This window comes from Panicum virgatum, chromosome 1N, assembly GCF_016808335.1.
Source record: "Panicum virgatum strain AP13 chromosome 1N, P.virgatum_v5, whole genome shotgun sequence".
In the NCBI taxonomy this organism is placed as follows: Eukaryota; Viridiplantae; Streptophyta; class Magnoliopsida; order Poales; family Poaceae; genus Panicum; species Panicum virgatum.
Window position 1 is genome coordinate 38,718,310 of NC_053145.1, and position 23,426 is coordinate 38,741,735.

At 41.7% G+C, this 23,426-nt stretch overlaps 1 protein-coding gene across 2 annotated transcripts; it reads left to right on the forward strand.

Moving 5' to 3' along the window:
* The first annotated feature begins 788 nt into the window (after window positions 1-788).
* On the forward strand, window positions 789-6,726 carry LOC120655782 (ethylene-responsive transcription factor-like protein At4g13040). 2 transcript variants are annotated; one of them, XM_039933751.1, is made up of 7 exons: window positions 789-1,096; window positions 2,902-2,958; window positions 4,021-4,127; window positions 4,391-4,469; window positions 4,882-5,062; window positions 6,061-6,182; window positions 6,266-6,726. In XM_039933751.1, the coding sequence occupies exons 2-7, from the start codon at window positions 2,916-2,918 to the stop codon at window positions 6,400-6,402; spliced, it is 669 nt and encodes a 222-aa protein (XP_039789685.1). In that variant the 5' UTR covers window positions 789-1,096; window positions 2,902-2,915; the 3' UTR covers window positions 6,403-6,726. The 2 variants fall into 2 exon arrangements, with proteins under 2 accessions (XP_039789685.1, XP_039789684.1); XM_039933750.1 differs by having other exon boundaries at window positions 806-1,096; window positions 4,009-4,127.
* The last annotated feature ends 16,700 nt before the right edge of the window (window positions 6,727-23,426 follow it).

The following is a 23,426-nucleotide window of genomic DNA, read 5'->3' on the forward strand; positions in this document are numbered from 1 at the left end:
AGGAATAGACGATAAACCTCACCAACATGAAGAAGGCGAGAGATCATGCCAGTGGTGGCAACCTTATTGACTGCTAGGGGATAGTCACACCTTGAGGCATGATCGGGTGCATCCACCTTTATGGTTGCTAAAGATAGTGAAGGAAGGAAGAAGGCAAAGTAGAAGCCGACAAAACATGTGTCGCCAGAGTAGTGGTTTGTATCAGCTAGCGCGACCTGTGAGCTCAAGATACCATGTAAGAAGGAAAGTAAGAAGACGATAAATAAATGAACTAAGGCGGTAGGGAATTTTGTTAGATCATCTGCAAGATGCGTCAGCCAATCTACGACTCGTATCAAATTGCACGTTACTTTGTTTGTTAGCGAGATTAAACATGTGTGCTGATGTTCTTATTACTTCATCCATAGATATATTAGCAAAAAAGCAAATTGAGCTTTTTTTTCTACGAAAGTTGTTTGATGACGATGTACGCTCAAATTCGAGTACCTTGCATTTTAGGTACCTCCGTAGCGCACCAATTGGCACCTGCGCGATTTTCTCGAGAGGACACCCCCACATTTTAATATTTACTTAAAGGTCCCTATCACAGCGTCTCCCTTGACCTTGAAAAGTCCACGGGTGTACCCCACGAGTCCTCCCCGGCCGCAGGGGCAAACCCGTCCATTCCCACCATCCCCGCGCCACCAGCAGCCAACGAGCCTGTCCGGCTACGGCGAGACGTCACCGATGCCCTTCACAAAAAAAAAACAGATAAAGAAACGCAATGGATGGAAGGAAATCTCCAAGGAATTAACGGGAGGAGAAGTAGAGAGAGAAACCACCACCCCGAGCAGAGCAGGGGAGGCGGCGGTAGAGCGAGAGAGGGATAAGAGTCGCGTCGTCTCGCCTCGTCGTCGCAGAGAGGAAGGAGAGAGAGGGGGGGCTAGAGAGAGAAACAAAGGTGGTAGATGTGAGCCACCCTCTTTGTATCCCTCGCCAACTTCTTCTCCTACCAACTTATTTTCCTCCCCCCCCTCTCCTTCCCCTGCCGTCTCGCGCCCGCTCCGCACCGCGGCTGCACTCCACCCGCCGCCGCCGGCACGACCCGCCCCGCCCGGTACGTGTCTTTCTCGCTGCCATCTACGCCTTTGCGTGCCTCTCGGACGTCGCCGCCGCATTAATGACCGATTCCTCTCCGGCCGGCTGGCCAGCGCGCCTCCTCGCGGCGCCTGAATTCCGGCCGTCCCGGCGGCGTTCCTGCCGTTCTTTGAATTCCGCCGCCGCCCTGTGTCGTGGCGGCGGTTGCTTTTGAGCCGCGTCGTATGTTTTGCGTTCGCGTTGCGCCGTAGGCGGATTGATTGGAAGGTGGCGGTGGTTGGGGACGGGCTTGCGGCGGAATTCTCGCGTTCTCGAGGGGTTTTCTGGATTGCTTTGTTGGTTCGTCGGGGGTGGCGAGGGTTGGGTGGATGAGGGGGTGGTTGGGCGAGGCGTCTCGCCACCCACTCTGCCTGCGTTTGTGATTGATCCATCTTTTTTTCGTTAGGTCGATGACGGTGGCCGTAATAATCATATAATAAGTCGGTTGTTATGATGAGAAATTACGCCTAAAAATTGATCTTTTAGGAGTAAGTGTCGATTCTTGCAGTTCTTGGTTTCGTGTCAGATGATTATAGACTCTGCAATTACCCGTATGAGCATCTCGAGTCTCATAGCACGACGAGGTGATATGCGCTGACCTGTGTGTTTTTTTTGTACAAACTGTTGAAAGGGAAACCCCGGTCTGCACTCTGCAGGACTTAACTCTGGGATGTATAGCAGGATTTTGTAGGCCCTGGACTGTGCCTGGTCACTTCTGGTAGCTGGAAGTGCTGACAAGTACACTGCCATAATTCTTGCTTCTATTTTTAGGCAGCTATTTATTCCATGGAGGTTACTGCATTTCAGTTCCTCTCCCATTAAGCTTTGCTTAATCTGACCAGCCCCACGTGATAGGAATGGGACTTTGTCAGAAATGCAGTGCCATAGGATGTTGTGTTGGAAATTTATATGTTTTCACCAATATTGGTCATTTGTTGCTCTTCTGTGTCTGCATTATCTGTGAAGTTCCTTTCAGGACGTCCCGACGGAAGTGTTGAGGTTTGTGTCTTTTGGTTACTGTGACTTTGAGGTTTTTGTGCTCAATAATAGTATGGATAGGATTAGGGCCTGCGGATCCACTTATTTTGTCGGTACATTATGATATTTGAGTAATTGTGTACTCTTGTATGTTTAAGATGATTCAAAGATCATCTGGGATGGTGGATTGCTTAAAGGATGAATTGTGGGATACGTTGAATTGGATGAATGTGTTGGAATTATACATGTGGTTGTCATTTTGTGCAAGTAGTACATAATTCCGTTCCTGTTTTTGTGATTGTACCCTTTGTATTTTTTAAGATTTAAGACCTGGATTTTGTCAAAACAAAGGGTGCTTTATCCTACCTTTTCGTAAATACATATGCATTAGTTGAAGCTTTCATGTAGCTTCTCCTTCCTGGTCACACAATTTAAGAAGCTGACAAATATACACTTGCACACTATTCTGATATTTTGTGTTTTGTGTCCATTTTCCTTATATATGATCATTTTAATGGAAATTGGATCATCCGCTATGTTTGATGTGATGATTAAACAGGCCTTTCATCATCAGACCTAGCAATCATTAGTCAAACATCATTGTCTGCATTCTTTGAACTATGTTAGTGATATTAAGCACACGGTAACATGATAACTGTGTTATTAGTGTGTGCTCTAGCCCATATTTTAATGGTTAGCACCATCGAAAATCCTAGAGTATTTTCATGGTTTTTTCTTAATCTAAATTTAGTCTCGAATTTTACAATTTGTTTATAACTTTTTTTCTTATTTCTGACTCTGCTCCAGGTGGCATTTCAAGTATGGTTAGCTTGAGGCGACGTCGACTATTGGGGCTTTGTTCTGGTAAGAGGAACTCATTTCAGTACCTTGAAATATCTTTCCGAGATGTAAAACTTGCTGAGAGGATTTATGCTAAGAAAACACAGATGTCTTTTTTCCTACATTTGACATGGCGTGTCATATCTGTCATCTATATTTATCAATCTGATTATGGTCTGTTGTTTGAAATAGAAACTTTATATAATTTACTATTCATCCATATTTTCTACATGAAATAAATAAATCTCGTTGTATGCATTCTGATTTATAAGAGTTTGCTGTTCGTGCTAGTCTAATTTCTGTCTGAAATGTTCACTACTCCCCATTTCCCACATAGTGCTAGAGCTTAGTTTAATTAGGTAGTTGTTTTACTATTAGAAACGACGGCCATGGGAAATTAGGCGGAGGGGTTTCTGTGAGTGGGGAGTTGGGTTGTAAGTTAATTGTCGCCAGTACCAGAGTTGGTACTTTAATCACTCTTTATAATTCTTCAGATGTTCGTTTGGAGTTTCAAATATCATTTTTCTTTCAAATAAGTAATAAATGACTTTTTCTTTATGTGTAAACATTATTCTTTTCAAGAATGGCCATATTAGCTTGTTCTGAAATCCTGCTATGACCTTTTTTGTATGGTCAAGCAGCTAGTAACTCTAAATGAAATTTTGCCAGAATAGATTATGGTATGTTTGAACAATCATATGTGTCTATAAAGTATACAACAAATGTTCTCGGAAATAGACAGCTATATGAATCCCTAATATAAAAAAGGATGAACCCAGTGCTAAATAAATCCTTATAACTACATGTGTGCTAATAAGTTACTGTTGGAAGCTACATGACTTTTACTATTGTAGTTGGTCCGATCAAAAATCAAGTATCAACCCAAAGTACTGTTAGAAAATCACAAATTTCATGTACTTGATTGTATTAATATTTCCTTTCTCTAATATTAGAACCTAAGATAGAAACTTTGAAGTGGATGAAAGTATAAATAAAGCTCTTTTTGGGATTATCTGAACACCTATATCAATAAAGCAGTATGACTACATATCTTGAATAATCATTTGAGTTTAGCTTTTGTTTCAGGGAAAGACTCATTGCCCATTGATCTTCCTAAGCCCATTGAGAATGAAAAACCTGTGGAAGTTGCACATTCCAATGTGAAGCCATTCAGTGTACACCCACTGCCCCCGGTATGCATAATTACTTTTTGTATGTTGAGAAAGTATCAGGTGCACATGTGCACAAATTAAAATAGTTTATAGGTAATTGAATAGAAAAAATATACTAGTTTGTGTTTGATATTACCTGCCTGTGTATCCTTTTCTCCTTTAGATAACCTGATGAGTTTTCAAGTGACACTCTGTAGGACCTGCATTCTACTTCAAGCATTACTAAAATTTCATTAGTTACAATGACAAATACGATTTTTAGCGAAATTTACCTTTTTTCGCAGACAAAGACTTCTGATGTGCTCACAAAATCCTCAAATGGTTCTGATGATTCAAAGGAAGAGAAAACACAATATTATCCAGGTTCGTACTTCATTCTTATTCTGTATCAATAGCATTTATTCCCCCCCCCCCCCCCCCCCCCCCATAAAGCTTAGGTTACTTGTGGTTGTGATGCTTCTTACATGGAAGATAATATTTTAGAATTCTGCACTGGTAATCTTGTAAATAACTTGTGTCTTTTTTCGTTGTCGTGCGCTAAGTTTCCTTGGAGATATAGTTTGCAGATAGTCTAGGGGATGTTTCTTAGCTGTGTTTTTGTGACAAAACTTTCTTAGCTGTCTAGGGGATGTTTCTTTAGGGCCTCTAGATTCCCTCCTAGAGGACTCCCTGTTCCTTTTCTTTGTTGTGTCTTACCTTTATCAGCTTGAGTTGATCTTGACAATTATACTCTATAGCTGATCAGAACATTGCATTTTCTTTCCTTATCACTCAGGCAAGGAAATCAAGCGCAGAAAACGACATAGAAGAAAGCAGTATGTGGATCAAGAGCCATGCATTATGAGGGGGGTTTACTTCAAGAATATGAAATGGCAGGCTGCCATAAAAGTTGACAAGAAACAGATTCATTTGGGTACTGTTGGGACACAGGATGAAGCAGCCCGGCTTTATGATAGGTATTGGGCTATACTAAAGACTGCACACTTATGTTTGCCTATAAAATTTCAATCTTGTATTCTTAGATAGCCTTTTACCTTCTACCAACACAAGCTAATGCTAATAGCATGTCGAAGATCTGATATATGCCCAGCTGGTGTACAAAGCAATGAGTTACTCTGCTGGCATAGTATATTTTGCCTAGCTTTTGATAGGATTATAAGAATACTTTTATCCATTGATACTCTGTATGGTCATTAGTGTTCAACTGTTATCGCTCCAGCATTCAGTTTAAACCCCAGTTAGTTCATCATTGTATGACATGCATGCATTCACTATAGTTTAAATATGCACAGTTGCAAGCTTATTTCAGGTGTGTTTCCTGTAACTACTGTGTTTGTATGATTTTACTCGCCTTTGGTTGCCAGTACTCTTTTTTGGTCACAGAAGCGCATTTTAGAAAACCGTTTATAGATAAAGATCTGCAGATCACCAAGGTGGATACGTGATTTTGCAGTGAGAGGTTCATATTCCATTAAATTTAAGTGTCATGTTTTGTCAACTGAAGAAAAGAGTGATAGACTTTCCTTGATAGTTATCTGAGGCACTGTGAAAAAACTTGTATGTATAAAAATCTATCTGCTTCACCTGTAAAGTTAGCTCTTCTTATTCCTTAGGTAGAACATGATTCCACAAGTTGTATGTCAGAGTTTACTGTTCAGTAATGTGACTTTCCAAGCCTTCCAATTCTTATTGTGCCGCCCAGTTTTGTTTAGTTTGATGGTGTGCTTCGTTATGCTGTCTCATTGGCTGAGATTAAAGTAAGTTTTGCCATCTGTTGTTTACTTGGTTCTAGGGGCATGTGCAATATGGGGCACATCCTTGTATATCTGTTAAAATTGAATGATGTTGCTCTAATCCAATGTGGATGCCTAATTTGTAGCATAGCTAATGGTTCACCTACTATTATTATGTATCATCAAAATTTGACAAAGCCAGAATTTTACTCTATGTGCAGGGCTGCTTTTATGTGTGGAAGGGAGCCAAACTTTGAGCTTTCTGAGGAAGAGAAGCAAGAACTGCGGAAGTACACCTGGGAGGACTTCTTAGCAGTAACTCGCAACACAATAACCAGCAAAAGTATGACCCAAAATTTTAATTTTTAAAAAGTGTTTACACCCTTACGTCTTAAACTCATAGCATGTTCGTTTATTTTACCCTAGAACAAAGGAAGGTTGGGTTGCTAAGGCGTAGCAAGGCGGACTTGTTCATGGGACAGAGTGATGGTGATACAGAGATGGCAAATGGTGGCGGCTCATCAAATTCTGATAATGGAGATGCTGAGACATCAGCATCTTAGATTGCTCCCAGAGTTCATGGCGACCCTAGTGGAGTCCTCCAAATATTCATGCCGATCATGATATGATCCCTTTTTAGGATTTTGTTCTCTCAATAATTAATTTCATGTGCATAAGGCCCCGTTGGCCTGATCAAAGTTTAGGGAAATCATGCCAGCTCAAATAAGAATTGGAGGTGGTCCATTGTAGGTAAAATTCATCTGAACAACATGCATACCGGTTCCGAAATTGTGTATATCTACCGATAGGTTCACCGCAAATTTTACCCAATGTAATTAGCTTACATTACCATTTATCAAAAAGAAATCTTTCCCTTTCCGATATCATATCAGTGGAGCTCGTCCTATATGCGTCATGTGTTTACCGGCCGTTTACTGTCAATAATGTTTGAAACTTTGAGCTGCATCCCTTCGGTATTTAAGTTTTGGAGTTTATGCTGTATCTGTTGGGTTTGTGACATTTTAATCCAATATGTGGTATACTTGAAGTTTGGACCAAGACATGCACAATTCAAAGTCGTGCAGTCTGCAACAGGACAGTTATATTTTGCATAATTCAGTTGATTGTACAATCCATATGCATAAACAAAAGTACACAAGCTGTGTAGGGTAGTGGATACACTGTACAAGTGGAGCAACTCCGTCCGTTGTGCTTGTGGAAAGAGGTGCACCACCTTAGATGGTGATGATGCGCGATCAAAGCTTTGTGCGCATGGACCAGTCAACGGCGAGCTAGAGGAGAAAAATCCCAGTGCCTCAATCGATGAGGACGTGTGAAGTCAACCACACATGTTGCACGTTCCTCCTGTTTTAAAGCTTTGTGCATTCACCTCACATAGGGTTTGTGGTTAGCCTCAGTTCGTTCGTGTGCAGCAGGACGGCGAGGTGTCCGGGCACTGTTGGATGGGGTCATGGGATCGTGTCGGATGACCAACTGGTAGGATCACAGGGTAGGTAGCGATATAGTTGTCGGCCGAAGATGGCGGCGGTGAGGAGTCTGTTGTGGTTCAACACACCAACACCCTCAACAATTATCGCTGTAATACCTACGTGTACTGCCAACTCAACACACCAACGACAAATACTTCAGCAACATCAATCCATCTTTAAGGCACTACACCCAATATGCTGTGGGTCCCTGGTATCATCTTTATCTTTCCCCTTTAGCATCAATCATCTTGCTTGGTTCTTTCCTAGAATGGGTTAGAATGTATTTTGACCGCTAATTAGAGGTGAATAAAGGCAGTTTATAAAACAAACCTCAGAATCTATGCGTTAGGAACCTGAAGAATCAAATGAGGCCTTTGACTGCGTGATTAGAGAATGATTACTGTAGCATCATTGTAGCCAATCATCAATTAATTACCATCATTAGATTCGTCGTGAAAAGTTACATCCATCCCTAAAAAAATTATACAAATAGACTTTATTTAGTACTCAATACATACAAATTTCTCGTCTCGGGGTGCGTGTTCTAAGGATCTCTAGAGCAAACACTACTACAAAAACGTTGATTTGTCCCGGTTGGGAAACCCCTGTTGTCCCGGTTTCCCAACCGGGAACGCCAGTCCGGGACAAAAGGGGGTGCCCTTTTGTCCCGGGTCTGGCAACCGGGACAAAAGAGGACCTTTTGTCCCGGTTGGTAACACCAACCGGGACAAAAGGTGCCGCCAGCGCCCACGTGGCTGGCGCACCCTTTTGTCCCGGTTGGTGTTACCAACTGGGACAAAAGATCCTTTTTTTTCATGTTTTCCTTTTCTCAATTCTTTTTCTATTTCAATTATACTTTTGCATTTCAATTAAACTTATGTATTGGAATTCAGTGTGTATGATCTCCACTAATATATACATATATATATATATATAGTTACTTATATAATATTTGTCCTAGATAGTTTTCATATATAAATTAATTCACTTATATATATATATATATATATATATATATACACACACACATATCTATAAATGTGAATTCCTTTACATATGAAAATGTCTAGGACTAATATTATATAAATATATATATACACATATATATTATTGGAGTGCTTATATATATAATACATACATACTCCATCATATTTGCATAGGTATATTCTTTCTTAATTACATAGGTATATTCGTTCTTAATTACATATATACGCGTATATTGTTATATTTGTTGTGATTGTCAATATTAGATATTCCATCATAGTAGAATTCGCCTTTTGGATCGAGAACTTGCTCAACAATAAATCCGGAGAATTGTTCTTGAATCGCCATAATCTTTTCTTCCGGTATGAGTTTATCGCGCATCTCCTCGACCTATGGAAAAAGGGGATAATTAATTTCGACTAATTAAAATACGAGTTCAAATATTAATAAGTTTTTTACTTACTTCCTCCTCCCAATCTGTCCAGCCCTTTGGAGGACCTACGAGACCATGGATGTTCTCGCATACATAGTATGCGCACAATACAGTGTCTTGTTTCTGCCTCATACACTTTAAGAGAGAAGAAATTATCAGGTATTTACATGAATATATAATAAAACTAATGAATCGTGCAACGAATCATCCAAGTGCGTACCGGGAACTCTGTCTTGATCTTCAATTCTTTGTCAAATTTGCCTGGATGATTTTTAGCGAATTATTTCCAAATCCTGTGCATGATTAGAACAATTATAGTCAAGTAACAAAGTGATTCAAATTATCGGTCATCGACGGAGTAGTGGTAGAATTACTTTTTCACCATGTTAAGAAGATTTTCGTATTGTTCTGGAGGTCTCCTCAATGAGTCCATAACCACGAGTAGGCTCTTCTCGGGAATTATGACAATTAGGACCCAGTGTTCACTGCAAGATTATACGGAGGCAGTTCTTGGTAGTTAAGGTTTAAACAATTCGATTACAGAATAGAAAGAGTTAGACAGAAGGAATCACTCACGCAAAGTTGTAAGGAAATAATATCATTTGCTTGTTGTGATGAACGCTTATGTACTTGAACAAGTTTTGGAATATCTCATCGGAATTGTCACATAGAAGCCTCCAATTACAAGTAATTGGGTCAATGAAGCCGAGGTGAGAGTATCCCTTTCTTCTGCAAGTATGTATCTCCATTCTACATGATACCGAAAAAATCAAGAGATCAGTATGTTGAGATCATGCAAAACAATACGTAAGGAGAATAAAATACTTACAGAACCCACAAGCCGACCATAAAGATGTCGAGGGCCTCCTGATGGAATAGTTGGTAAATTTCTTCCCAGTTTATCCATATAATGGCCTCCCCCCGTAAGAAATCGTCATCTTTAATCTTTGCGCCCTGCATGAAGATGCAATCGGCCATCGCATGCATGTAGTGCTGGTGCAGCTTATACATTTGCGTTGGAAGTACAGACACTACTTCGGGGGGTACAAGAGTTTTGTCGATCTCAAACGTCCATTTGATGACCACATCGGCCTTTGGAATATCTTCTCCCCCTGCAATCTGAGCCGCCGTCATGTTTGATTCTTTCAAAAATGTAACAAAGTCTTGTTCTTGCGTCGTCTGTCCCACTACGAGAGGCTCTATTGATTGTTTCTTTTGGGCTCCGAGCTGTGGAACGTCGGACGACGACGACTTTGATTGTCTCTTCTTTTTCTCAGTAGTTTTGATAATTGTGCGTTCGTAGTCTGAAGGGGGGTCTCTCGGAATGAATTTTCTCTTATTTGCTTCGCAAATTCCCTTAAAAAATTTCAAATCTATCGGATTTATCACTTTCTCGGCTCCGGCTTCGGCTTCGGCTTGAAGTGCTCTTTAACTCTTTCTTGAGTTATCCGATCGCACTCTTCAAGGCTCATGTCCCAGGGTTTAATAGGAGCCTCCTTGGTTTTCTTCTTTTTTTCCTTCTTCTTTGGTGGCTCCTTAGCCGGTGCAGCTACCTTGTTTGCCGGCAGCCGTTTCTGCTTCTTTGCCGGCGGCGGAGGGGTGACCATGGAGGTGACGGTGACACTTGAGTGTTCATCGGCGCATGAGATGATGGTGATGGAGAATGTGCCGGTGAACCTTGCCGAGATAGTGCTGCCCTTGGGGAGTTTTGCGGAGATGCCGGTCTTGGAGAGGCATGCTGAGATGCCGGTCTTGGTGTTTGATCATCCGACTTTAGGACAATGTAGCGCTTATCCCATAGGATGTAGCCATGAATGGCTTCTGCTAGTGTCCTCTCCCCATCGCCTCCAGGAATATTAAGCTCGAGTGTCTCCCAACCCTGGCACACCTGCTCCACGCCAACTCTTGTGTACACGTTGCCTGGTTGGGTTGGCATGGCGGTACCGTACGCAACAGTGAACATTAAGTTCTTAACGGCAGTCTGCAGGTCACAAGGTGTCCGCTGGGTGATATCATCCACTGGAAATCGTTGCGGGGCCGACGCTTCAACTACGGCCTGGATCCCCGTTGGCTCGGCGATGGCGACGTCTGTGGAAGCGCAGCTGCTTTTCCGCTGAGACAGGTGATCGGCTGCGACATTATGCTCTGGAGGCACTGTTTGCGCTTGCTGTTGCTGGCTCATTGCTATGGCCACTTGGCATTGAACCTCTTCCTCCAGTCTTTGATCGTGTGACATGAGCCGTTCCTCTAGCCTTTTTAAGTGCTCCCGCTCATCATTCTTTCTTCTTTGCCGGCTTCTATATGATTCAATGTAATCCCTGAACCCATACTTCCATGGAACCACGCCTTTGCCTCTTGTGCGGCCCGGATGCTTTGGATTCCCAAGGGCGTAAGTCAGCTCGTCCCTCTCTCTATCCGACTGGAATGTTCCCTCGGCCGCTGCTTGTATGGCCTCCTGTAGTCTCCGGGCTGCTCGCTGGATGTTTGGCCCATAGATGCAGTCACCAGTCAATGGGTCCAAGCTTCCCCCGTGACCATAAAACCAGGTCCTTGACCTTTCAGGCCAGTTCATGGTCGCAGGTTGGATGCCTCTGTCAAGCAGATCCTGCTCCATCTTCTCCCATTTGGGTTTTGCAATCTTGTAGCCTCCTTGGTCTAGAGTGTGATGGTACACTTTCTTCGAGGCATTGTCTTTGGCCTTCTGCACCTTCTGAAGCCCAAGCTCTGAAGACTTGTATTCCATAAATGCATCCCAGTGACCCCTGAGCTTTTCGAGCTCGCCGGTAAATACGGGTGTGGTCTCGGTCTTGATATATTTCTTCGTCAAAATTTTCTTGAATGATTGCAGCTGTTCGGCCATCTTACTCAGGGTCCAGCGCTTGCACATCTCTTCGGATTCAGCTGGAACCGTGAAGTTTTTCTTAAGCTCCCGCCAGCACCATTCTTTTTCTCTTTCGGGTACCATATCTCGTTCCTCGCTTGGATTGGAAGCTTTTACAGAGGCTGAAGCTGATCGGGATGTGGTCCCTGACAATACATCCGGATTGTCTTATGAATTTTTTGGCGGCAGCTTCTGGAGCGATCGGTTCGCCATCTGGACCAACTTCCGTTATAATGAACCGCCCTTCCAGTTTTTTTGTTGGGCCTCACTTCGTCTTTTTCTGCTGCGACGATGATCCAGATGGCTATAAAAAACATTCATAGTATTTATATAGATTCAGATGAGAATATGATTGTCACTACAAATAAGTATAGTTGTGATATGTACATTAGCACTTTGTTCAGCAACAGCGTCATCCTGAATAGATGGTGGCTTAATTCCATCACCGGACATATTCAAATATATGTCGGTATTGCCGCCATCATCAGCTTGTTCAGGGACATCTCCTTGACCTTCGCCAATCATATTCAACAGGAACTGTTCGTCTTCCGCGTCTGTGTGTCGCGGGTCCATCGTAACTAAAATATGAATACAAATAAAACCCTTAAAAAATTCTCTAAATAATCCAAGAAATAAACTTGAAATCATCTATATATGAAATATTCTAGACGGTTTTTTCACTAAGTAACGATCGATGGATGAAGTCAAGAAATATTCTCTAAGTAATTCAAGAAATATATATTAAATATTTGAAAGAAATTTAAACTCACTTTACACATACATACATACATTCATACATTTCGAGAATTTGTAAATATACCTTTATTTACACAACAAATTATGATTTCACTCTAAACAACAAATTATGATTTCACTCTAAATAACATGAACTCTAAATAATATAATTTCAAAAGTAATTAACACCCTATTTGTCATCAAAATTAAACAAATTAACAAATAATATATATTTTACAACATAATTTCTAAACAAATAATCCATATTTTCAAATTTAAACAAATAATCCATATTTAAACTAATTTCTAAACAAATTTAAACAAATAATTGGGCTCGCACAGGCGACGGCAGGGCGAGCCGGAGGACGCGAGGCTCTGGGCGGCGGCGTGAGGTCGGCGGCGCTCGGGGACGTTGGGCTCGCGCGGCGGGGTTCGGGTCGGGATGGCGGACGTTAGGAGTTCTCTGCAAATTTTTCAGATTTAATGGATAACTTTACAGGGTATGAAAAATAACACAAGTTATTAAGGCATAAAGCATAACTGATTTTTAAAAACAGTTATACCGCACTTCAAGTGTTCACATTTTTCTAGCAATCATAACTAGTTGTTTATAGGCTCTGGTAAAAATAAGGAATTTTTCCTAGCACAGAAATTATTTTTCTTGATTTAGTTCAATTACTTAAACCATTAATTAGTTTAACTAGTTTGGGTCCACTAAAAATCATCAAACTTTTTCTGTGACCTATAAGCAACACAAATAACATGATGTAAAAGTTTCAAGTGCATACATGACATATTGACAGAGATATAAATAGATCTACACTATTAGGCATAAAACAAAAACTAAATAAAAACTTTAGCTAGAGGGTAACATTGGGTCTCAAACTTTTATAGAGAGTTAAAATTTGCATGTACAAGCTACTACCCAAAAGAGAAGGCTGGTCAAAGCTTCTAGCTAGAGATCTAATTAAACCCCTATTTTTCTTGCTTTTAATCTAGAGCTAAAAACAGAGGTCAAATGAAAAAGTTTTTGTAAGAAAAGTTGTAGATCTACTCGTAAAGAACTCAAAACATTTGTATTTTCATTTTTCTTATTTTTCTACGAATTTCTATCTATTTTCAAAGTTCACTGGAGCAGGGGATGGCGGCGAGGGTTCACACCTACAGCCGCGGCGGCGTTCGGCCGATTCCGGCGAGCATGCTCGCCGGGGGCATGGGGGAAGGTGTCGAGGGGACTCATGAGATCGAGCTCTACCTTTGGGTAGTCGCGGCGTGGGCTGGGATGGCTTGTAGCGGCGGGTCGACGGCGAGCAGGGGATGGCGGCGAGGGCGTTTCGGCGGCGGCGGTGTTCCGGCGGGTCTCCGGTGGGTTGGTCGGGGCTCTGGGCGGCGGCGTGAGGTCGGCGGCGCTCGAGGACGTTGGGCTCGCGCGGCGGGGCTCTGGGCGGCGACGTCGAGGGCGGCGGTGCTCGGGGACGGCGGCGGCACCAGGCGCAGATGAGAAACCAAGTGTTAGGGGAAGGGCGAAGGAGGAAGGAATATATGGGGGGGCTTTTGTCCCGGGGGAAGCCACCACCCGGGACAAAAGGCCCTTTTGTCCCGGGTCGTGGCTTCACCCGGGACAAAAAGTGTTTTTGGGCGGGCCGGGAAAATTCCCAGCCCGCGGCCCACCTTTAGTCCCGGGTGGATCTACCACCCGGGACAAAAAGGGCCCGTTTTCCCTCGTTTCCCGCCTAATCTTATGTTTGTTTTGTTTCTTTTTACTTCTCTTTTAAAATTGGCTTTCATTTGTTAATTCAGTTAATAAAATTATGATTCCAAAAATTATGTAACAAAATTTCTTATCTCTATTAAACTTGATACACGCAACAAAAATAATTAATTTTCATTCAAGTGATTGGGTCAATGAAATATCTAACTTTTTTGAAATCATATTTGTTATTTTGACCATGCAAAAATATATTAGGGGAACAAATTTTTTCAAACTGTTGCTTTTCGACAGAAAGTGGATTATATCACGATATTAATGTTTAAAAAATGAATTTTAGATAAAATTAAGCAATTTCATGATATTAATGAGTAGTGTGTGAGTTTAAGAGATAGTTTGTGTTAGTGAGATTGTGTGTGTTAGTGAGAGAGTATAGTGTGTTAATGTGAATGTAATTTCATGAAATAAATAAAATTAGTTGAGTAATCCATTATTGAATGAAAATTATAATTGAGTCTGGTAATTAAGTGAAAAATATATAAAATAATATATATAACACATAAAGTATAATTGTACAGTACATATATAATAAAAGTATTCGAATTGCGATTATGTTTTTATACAATAATATAAAATGATTCAAGTACATGAAGGATTGGCGGTAACACACTTTCTCTTCACAAATGTCCCTTGATTATGATCACGGCGCAAGTATGGAGCATCATCATTGGCTAGCAGGATGCATGGATCAGCATTTACTTCGAAAGGTGGAATGACAACAAAATTATTATATTCTTCTGACAAGTCTGTCTTGTCCTCCACTCCAACGATGTTTCTCTTTCCTGATAGAACTATGTGTCGCTTAGGCTCATCATTTTGCTTTTATATCCCCTTCTTTGGTTTGCTGGACATGTCCTTAATGTAGAAAACCTGAGCGACATCCTGGGCTAGGACAAATGGCTCGTCTCTATACCCAAGATTGTTGAGATCAACTATTGTCATCCCATACTCATCTTTTGTTACCCCTCCTCCAGATAGCTTAACCCATTGGCAACGAAATAGAGGCACCTTAAAATTGGGACCGTAATCCAGCTCCCATATCTCTTCAATGTTTTGGTTGTTACTCTTTTTATCTTGGGCTATCGTATAAAATGTGTTTCCATTTATCTCGTACCCTTGGTATGTTAAGATATTCCAAGATGGTCCCCTAGCCAATAAGAACAGTTGTTCACTTATATCCATGTTATGCATTAGATGCTTCCGCAACCAGCTGCAGAAGTGTTCATGTGCTCACGTGTAATCCATGCCTCAGACTTTTCCGAGAAATTGGAGAGCAGAATTTTCTTGTGTTCCTCGATATATGGGTCAACCAAGGATGATTGATGAAGAACCGTATAATGCGCTTTCTTGAATGAGAAATCATCTGTGCAGAGATAAGATTTCTTTCCTAATGTACCCTTTCCAGTTAGTCTCCCCTCATATCGCGATTCAGGGACTCCAATCGGTTTAAGGTCATCAATAAAGTCAACACAAAAGTCAATGACCTCCTCAGTTCCCTAGGCACTGGCGATGCTTACTTCTGGACGAGCTCTATTACGAACACATTTCTTGAGTACCCCCATGAACCTTTCGAATGGGAACATGTTGTGTAGAAATACTGGTCCGAGGAAATCAATCTCTTTGACAAGGTGCACTAGAAGATGTGTCATGATGTTGAAGAAAGATGGTGGAAATATCAGCTCAAAGCCAACAAGACAATGCACCACATCGTTTTGCAGCTTTATCAAATTCTCCGGGTCAATTATCTTCTGAGAAACTGCGTTGAGGAAGGCACATATCTTCACGATGGTTAACCGGACGTTATCAGGCAGAATCCCCCGCAGCACAACCGGAAGAAGTTCGGTCATAAGCACATGACAGTCATGGGACTTGAGATTTGTAAATTTCTTCTCTGCCAAATTTAAGATTCCTTTTATATTGGATGAGTATCCAGATGGAACCTTTATACTGCTCAAGCAGTCAAACATGGTTTCTTTCTCTTCTTTGCTAAGAGTATAGCTGGCAGGACTTAAGTATTGTCGTCCATTATCTCGTTGTTGTGGATGTAAGGCATCTCGTTCTTCCATACATTACAATTCTAGACATGCTTCTACTGTATCTTTTGTCTTTCTGTACACTCCCAAGAATGCTATTAGGTTGACGCAAAAATTCTTCGTGAGGTGCATCACATCAATTGCATGACGAACATCTAAGACTTCCCAATATGGTAGCTCCCAAAATATAGATTTCTTCTTCCACATGGGCGCCATTCCATTTTCGTTTGGAACAGGTTGGCTACCAGATCCCTTTCCAAAAACGTCTTTACCACTACGGTGCATCGGTTTTGTTCGGTGGTCCGCTTGGCCTTTGAAATGCTTGCCCTTCTTTCGTACCGCATGCCTAATGGGAAGAAACCGACGATGACCTATGTATACAACCTTCTTATAGTGAGTCAACCATATATTATCGGTATCACCTAAACAGTGTGTGCATGCTTTGTATCCCTTGTTCGACTGTCCTGACAAGTTACTAAGAGCAGGCCAGTCATTGATCGTTACGAACAGCAATGCTCGTAGGTTGAAGTTTTCCTGTTTGTATTCATCCCACATCCGTACACCTTCATCGCCCCAGAGCAATAAGAGTTCTTCGACCAATGGTCTTAGGTACACATCAATGTCATTTTCGGGCTGCTTTGGACCCGGTATAAGCACTGACATCATGATGAACTTTCGTTTCATGCAGAGCCATGGTGGAAGATTGTACAGACAAAGAGTCACAGGCCAAGTGCTATGACCACTGCTCATCTCACCAAAAGGATTCATGCCATCCGTACTCAAACCGAACCTTATGTTTCTCGCATCCAAATCAAATTCAGGGTATGTTCTATCTATTTTTCTCCATTGCGACCCATCAGCGGGGTGTCTCAACATCGAGTCTTTCTTGCGTTCCTCTTTGTGCCATCGCATCAACTTAGCATTATCTTTATTTCTAAACAGACGCTTCAAACGTTGTATTATAGACGAATACCACATGACCTTCGCAGGAACTCTCTTCCGGGGAGGCTCCCCCTCGATATCTCCAGGATCATCTTTTCTAATTTTGTAACGCAATGCACTGCATACGGGACATGCATCCAAATTCTCGTACTCGCCTCGGTAGAGGATGCAGTCGTTGGGGCATGCATGTATCTTTTGCACTTCCAGTCCTAAAGGGCAAACAAGTTGTTTGGCTTCATACGTTGTGGCAGGCAATTCATTGTCCTTAGGAAGCATTTTTTTAACAAGTTTGAGTAATTCACCAAATCCCATGTCGGATACACCATTTGTCGCCTTCCATTGCAGCAACTCCAAGGTGGTGACAAGTTTCTTCAATCCATTTTGACAATCTGGGTACAACAACTTATGGTGGTCCTCTGACAACTTCTGGAACTTCAATCTCTCCGTTTCACTCTCACAGTCTGCCTACACGTTGTGCAATGCCTGCCCCAGATCGTCGCTGGGATCATTTTCTGCTACATCTACTTCGGGCTCTTCCATGGGAATATCGTCATCGAATGCACCGATTCCAGCATTCCCGGGAAAGTGGTCGTCAAAATCTTCTTCTTGATTGTCTTCCATGGTAACCCCCTGTTCTCCGTGCTGCGTCCAACAAACATACTTCTCCATGAAACCATTTGCGAAAATGTGGCTGTGTAGGATTCTTGAAGATGAGTAATCCTTGTTATTGTTGCAATGAACACACGGGCAGCACATAAAACCATTCTGCTTGTTTGCCTCAGCCACAGATAAAAAATAATGCAGGCCATCAATGAATTCTTTTGAACATCGATCAGCATTGTACATCCATTGCCGGTCCATCTGCATTTTAAATAAATCGATTTGAATTCTTTACACGTATCGAATAAATAAAATATATCAAACCTAAATTAAACTAAATGTAACATAACATGAATAATTAAAAGATATGCAATATCCATCATACATCTTGATTAATTAAAAGGAGTACTTAATCCATTACAGAACTTAACAAAGGAGTACTATACATGAAACTTAAAAATTCGGTCAACAACACATAGGTTTTCAACCGTCCTTGCGTTGGAATGCAGAATGCTTTAACGGATTTCTTGCTGGCGCAGAAGAATATGGCTGAGCTGAAACCTCCGAGTTTAGTGGCGACGAACCGTAACGCCGCAATAAATCCTCAAGATCAAACGGAGGTTCCTCGCCCCTTGCCATGCATTCTCTATATTCTTTTTCCAAATAACGGAGCGCGGCCCTATGAAAAGCACTAGGTTTTTTGGACCGACGACCTACTCGAGTTGTGCCCTTCTCTCCAGAAGGACAACGATCACCCCCACCGGCGCCACTCTCTCCAGCTGCTGGAGCCATATTTTACTGAAAAATACCTTTATTTTCCACAAAATTATAAATTCTTACCATTACAATGCAAAAATTATTTACTATTACAATTACAATGATCAGATTAATAACTCTTGCAAATAACAATGAAATCATATAAAAAACGAAATGTATCATTAATCCTCAAGAAATCTCTAATTAATTGAAAGAATTCTCTATAACTTCTAATTACTTTGACACCCTTCAGTTCCAGGAGTACACTCTTTTCAATATCTAGAAACCCTCTAGAAGAAAAATAAACCTTTATTTCTGAAAATGTATATGTCAGTAACCTCAACCCTGCGGTGATGACACTGCCTTTCGGGGGGACACGGTGCAGTACAAGGATGTCACCAATCGGCCAGTCGCAGCACCAACATTTACGATTAATAGGCACAGCACTTGGCACAGGCAGCATGCTCGTTCATATGCTCTCAGTACAACAACGGCCATGCTGACTGCATCAAATGCTGTCTTCTTATCAATCGGAAGTGCTGGTGATGCGACCAACCGATTCGCGACGTGCTTATAGCGCATCGTGTATTCCCGAAAGGTAGTGCCATCAACGTTGGATGGAGATTAACGACGTATACTTGTTTCGAAATAAAGATTTTTTTAGCTTCTAGATGGTTTCAATGTGAGCCTGAATAAATACATCACTAGAGTGTCAAAATAATCCATTCATAATACAAAAAATTCTAATATACTCATTTCATTAATTCATTCATGAATACAAAAATCAACTATCCACAATATGGTCATGTATACAAGTACATCACATGAAGTGTCTACACTCATTTTAAAAATTTCTACTATCCACATACTCATCTAAATCTAAAAGAAAATCACACCTACATATGCAATCTAGCTAAATGTCCAAGAAATGAGCTAGCTACACATTTTCTCTATTTCTAAAGCATGAAATGAGCTATACAAGCCAAGGAAGAAGAGAAAAACAAGCCCCAAACCTTTTGCGCCGATGGATGGACGGGGAATCAAAGATCTTCACAAATGTGGTGAAGAAATGAGCAATAACCCCTCTCTCCCGAGCCGAGAACAGCAAGAAACAAGTGAGTTGAATGGCTCGGGCGGGGGGAGAGGGAAGGGGATAAGAGGGCTAAGGCTTTTTGTCACGGTTGGAGACACCAACTGGGACAAAAGGGGGGCCTTTGGTCCCGGTTGGCGGTTCCAACCGGGACAAAAGGCCCCTGTCCCCCTGCTGGCCCGGCTAGTCGTTGGATCCGGGACAAAAACCACCTATTGTCTCGGGCTCAAAAGCTACCGGGACAAATGGCCTGGAACAAAAACTTATTCTGTAGTAGTGAAACCAAACAAGGCCAATCGTTCCCATCGCTAAAACTCTGCGTAGATCCAGGCATCCTGCCAAGTTCGTCATGGCGTTCCTCGCTCGCAGGGTCACGGTCAGGAACCAGGTCTGGTCTGGGCATGCGTGCTCATCCTCATTGCAGCCACACCGGCACCGCTCGCCTCCCTACGGCGGCAGCCATCTCTCCCCGTGCATGTGCTCCTCCATATAGCCGTCGGCGGCAGCGCCGGCCCGGGCAGCTCCCTGCACCACGCCAACTCGCCCCACCAGTTTACCACAGCAGCCGAGCCGCACCCTTCCCACCCCGCGCTGGCGGCAGCGCCTACCCCGCTGGCCGTCGCGGAGTGGTGTTGCTGCGCGCGGCGCGGCCGAGCAACTAGCGGCTGTGGAGCTGCGCGCGGCGCGGCCGAGCTCTGGCGAATGCTTTTGGTGGTGCTTCGTGCGGCGCGATCAAGCTCCGGCCGGCAGCAATGACGGACGAACCCCTCACAGCGTGGCCGAGCGGAGCGGATGCCAGCGGCCGCAGATCCACTCGAGGTCTCGAGCCCCTGCCGAGCTCCGGTGGACGCTCGGTCCTGGTTGCCAGAGTAGAGAGAGAGGAAACGGGCACATGAGGTGGAGGCCGCTTGGCGTGAAAAAGTCGTGTATCGGCTCTCGCCACCAGACTCAGCGGCACAGCCGTTTATCTCTCGTTTCTCTTCCCTTCACATAGGACAAAAGCTGACGTGAAAATCTTGTAAAGAGCCACTATCGGCCCGTTGCGGTTGCTTTTTGAGTTGAGATGAATTTTATAGTTTGAGTTGAGATGTGAAGTATGTTTAGATGAGTTAAAATAGGTTAGGGTGAGTTCGGTCGGTTGAAATAAATACTTTATGTAAAATAATATGACTATATATAAATGCCGATCACACGTTAAGAGCTGGACCTTAAAATTAAAAATTATGTGTTCACACTATAAAGTTTTATTGAAATTGTCTGAAATTTGTTGACGATGATTTAATATGGCTGGCAGTCCTTATCCGAGCTGGCGCATGCATGAGTCGAATTTATCCTTGGAGAAAGCAAATCGTCAAGGAGTGCGAGAGAAATCGAATAGCACAAATAAAAAATAAACCAGTCCCAACTCTCATGCCTTACTCCTCGGATGTTTGCAGCTTTTATAAGAGAAAGCTTGCTCTCTTATGTCTTGTTTATTGGAGCGCAGGGCCTAAAGTTTGGTTTGGTTTAGCCCAGGATTTAACTCGAACGAATGCTTACCTCACTACTTTTTTCGGATGATGGTTCGACTCGCTACTGGAAATGGTCATATCTACACGTAAGTCCCATGTTAAGAGCCGGATCCTAAAAATAAAATATCACGTTTATACTATAAATTTCATCAAAATTTATTGGAGATGACTCAGTAACTGACAACTACTCTATGCAAAGCAGTGTGATTAGAACTACACGTTTGCTCCACGTCAAGGGATGGACCCTGGAAATAAAACCCCACGTTCACACTATAAAATTTTATCAAAATGTCTGAAATTTATTGGAGATGACTCGGTATGACTAGCAGCTACTCTGTGCAAATCAGTATAGTTAGACCTATACGTGGGCCCCACTTCGAAAGTCGGACCCTATAATTAACCGCTCGCGTCCACACATCAAATTTTTAGTAAACCTGAGTGAAATTTATTGGAGGTGCCTCGTAATGACTGTCAACTACTCTGTGTAGACCGGTATAGCTAGATTTATATATGATCCCCACATCGAAAACAATATATTAAAATCGGTTTGAAGATTCTGGGTTGAAACTATTGATTTGGTTTGCTTTAGAGGAAAAAAATAGATAGGTTGGGTTCCTTTACTAAATGGAATAGCAAGTGGGTGGAATTGGTTTGGTCCTAAGTATGTTAATAGTAAAATAATTTGGTGTAGTTTTGGTTTGGTTTCCAAACCATTAGCAAGGAGAGTTGGTGGCATGCTAGCGCGTAGCTCCGGAGATGAAGGGTGGCACACGGGATCGAAAGTAGAGACTGTGACAAAGAAGATATATTTTCTATATTGTGTTTACGGCTTTACGCATGATGTATACAATAATTCATTGTGAAAAGATATCTGGTTTTGCCTATTGCTGCGCTATCTATATATATGTCCTACTGTTTAAATAATCTTCCAACCTAGACAATGGCCTTCCTATCAAGCTGGATGTCAAGATAGAATTCTAACAATTCTTTACTATATTCTTACTATTTTGAGTCAAATTCTCTTTGCATCACTGAAAATTATACTTATCCTTTATGTGCCATTTGCCCCACATGTCATAGACACAAAAATCCTCTATATGTCATTCTGTGGCACATAAGGGATGGGTTATATTTTTCAATGGTAAGAAGAGGAATTTACTCTACTATTTTCTCCGTCTAAAAAATAAGTCATTTTAGAGTTCAAATTTTGTCCCTAAAAACATGTCATCTTATCCTACTTAGTTTGTGCATAAGCATGTAGGAATCAATTAGTGCCAAATATGGCTAATAAATAGGGGCAAACAAGGTTATTTTACAACTTTTCTAATCTATCATAAAATTTCTAAAATGATTTTTTTGGATGGAGGGAGTATTTTCTATGTACCTCTTCTAAATTGTGAGTATATGTGAGAGACCTAATATTAGGGGCCATAGATGATAAAGATGCTATTGTATCAGATCTTCATCTAAATACGGCTGCTATTGTATCAGATCTTCATCTAAATACGGCTGCCTCCTCAAAAATATTACCTTTATTGTAAACACGTTAGGTTGCTATTAACAAGCTCTAGAAAAATAACTAATCCTTGTCCTATATTTACAGCTCGACGCTATGCTTAGAAGGAAGAAGGGGTGCAGGAGCCTGTTTGGATCCAAGGGATAATATTTAGTCCTCACTTTTTAGCTTCAAATTATCCCTCATACATCCAAATATGTAGGATAATTTTGAGCTAAAGTGTATTATTCCTCCCAAAATTCTTAGCCCCTCTAAGAAATGATAATGGAGCTATTTTGCATGGTTCCCACTAAAAGGTGAATATGCACAGACATTTAGACATGAAAATGAAAGAGAGGGGGTGTGTATTAGCCCATGGATCCAAACAACCCACCTTGGACTAATTCTTAGCCTACCAATTCAAGGCTATTATCCCTCAAAATTAGTCATGGACTAATATTTCAAATAGGGCCCAGCTCATTTTGTATTTACACAGTTCCAACCATACTGCGATCGACATCTGATGACCTGCTTAATGATATCTATTTAACTATTTAATAATCTGGTGCTCTCAACATAAGTGAACTCTCTTTTGAGTACTGCATGACTACAAACTGTGTTATCTCCTTCTTCCTTTGATACCTTAGTGGTTCACTCTTATTTAGATTAATATTCTAAGTTACTTGCTAAAATGTCTGGTAGCTACTAATAATTGTCAAATATAATATATGACTCCGTAGCCTCAGTTAGTAGTATCAATGCTATTAAAATATTTATATAAGATATTATCATGAATTTACTCTTCACAATATTTATTTCAATATTTTTCAGTTGCACCAGTACTTATGTTGGTATAAACACTACATACA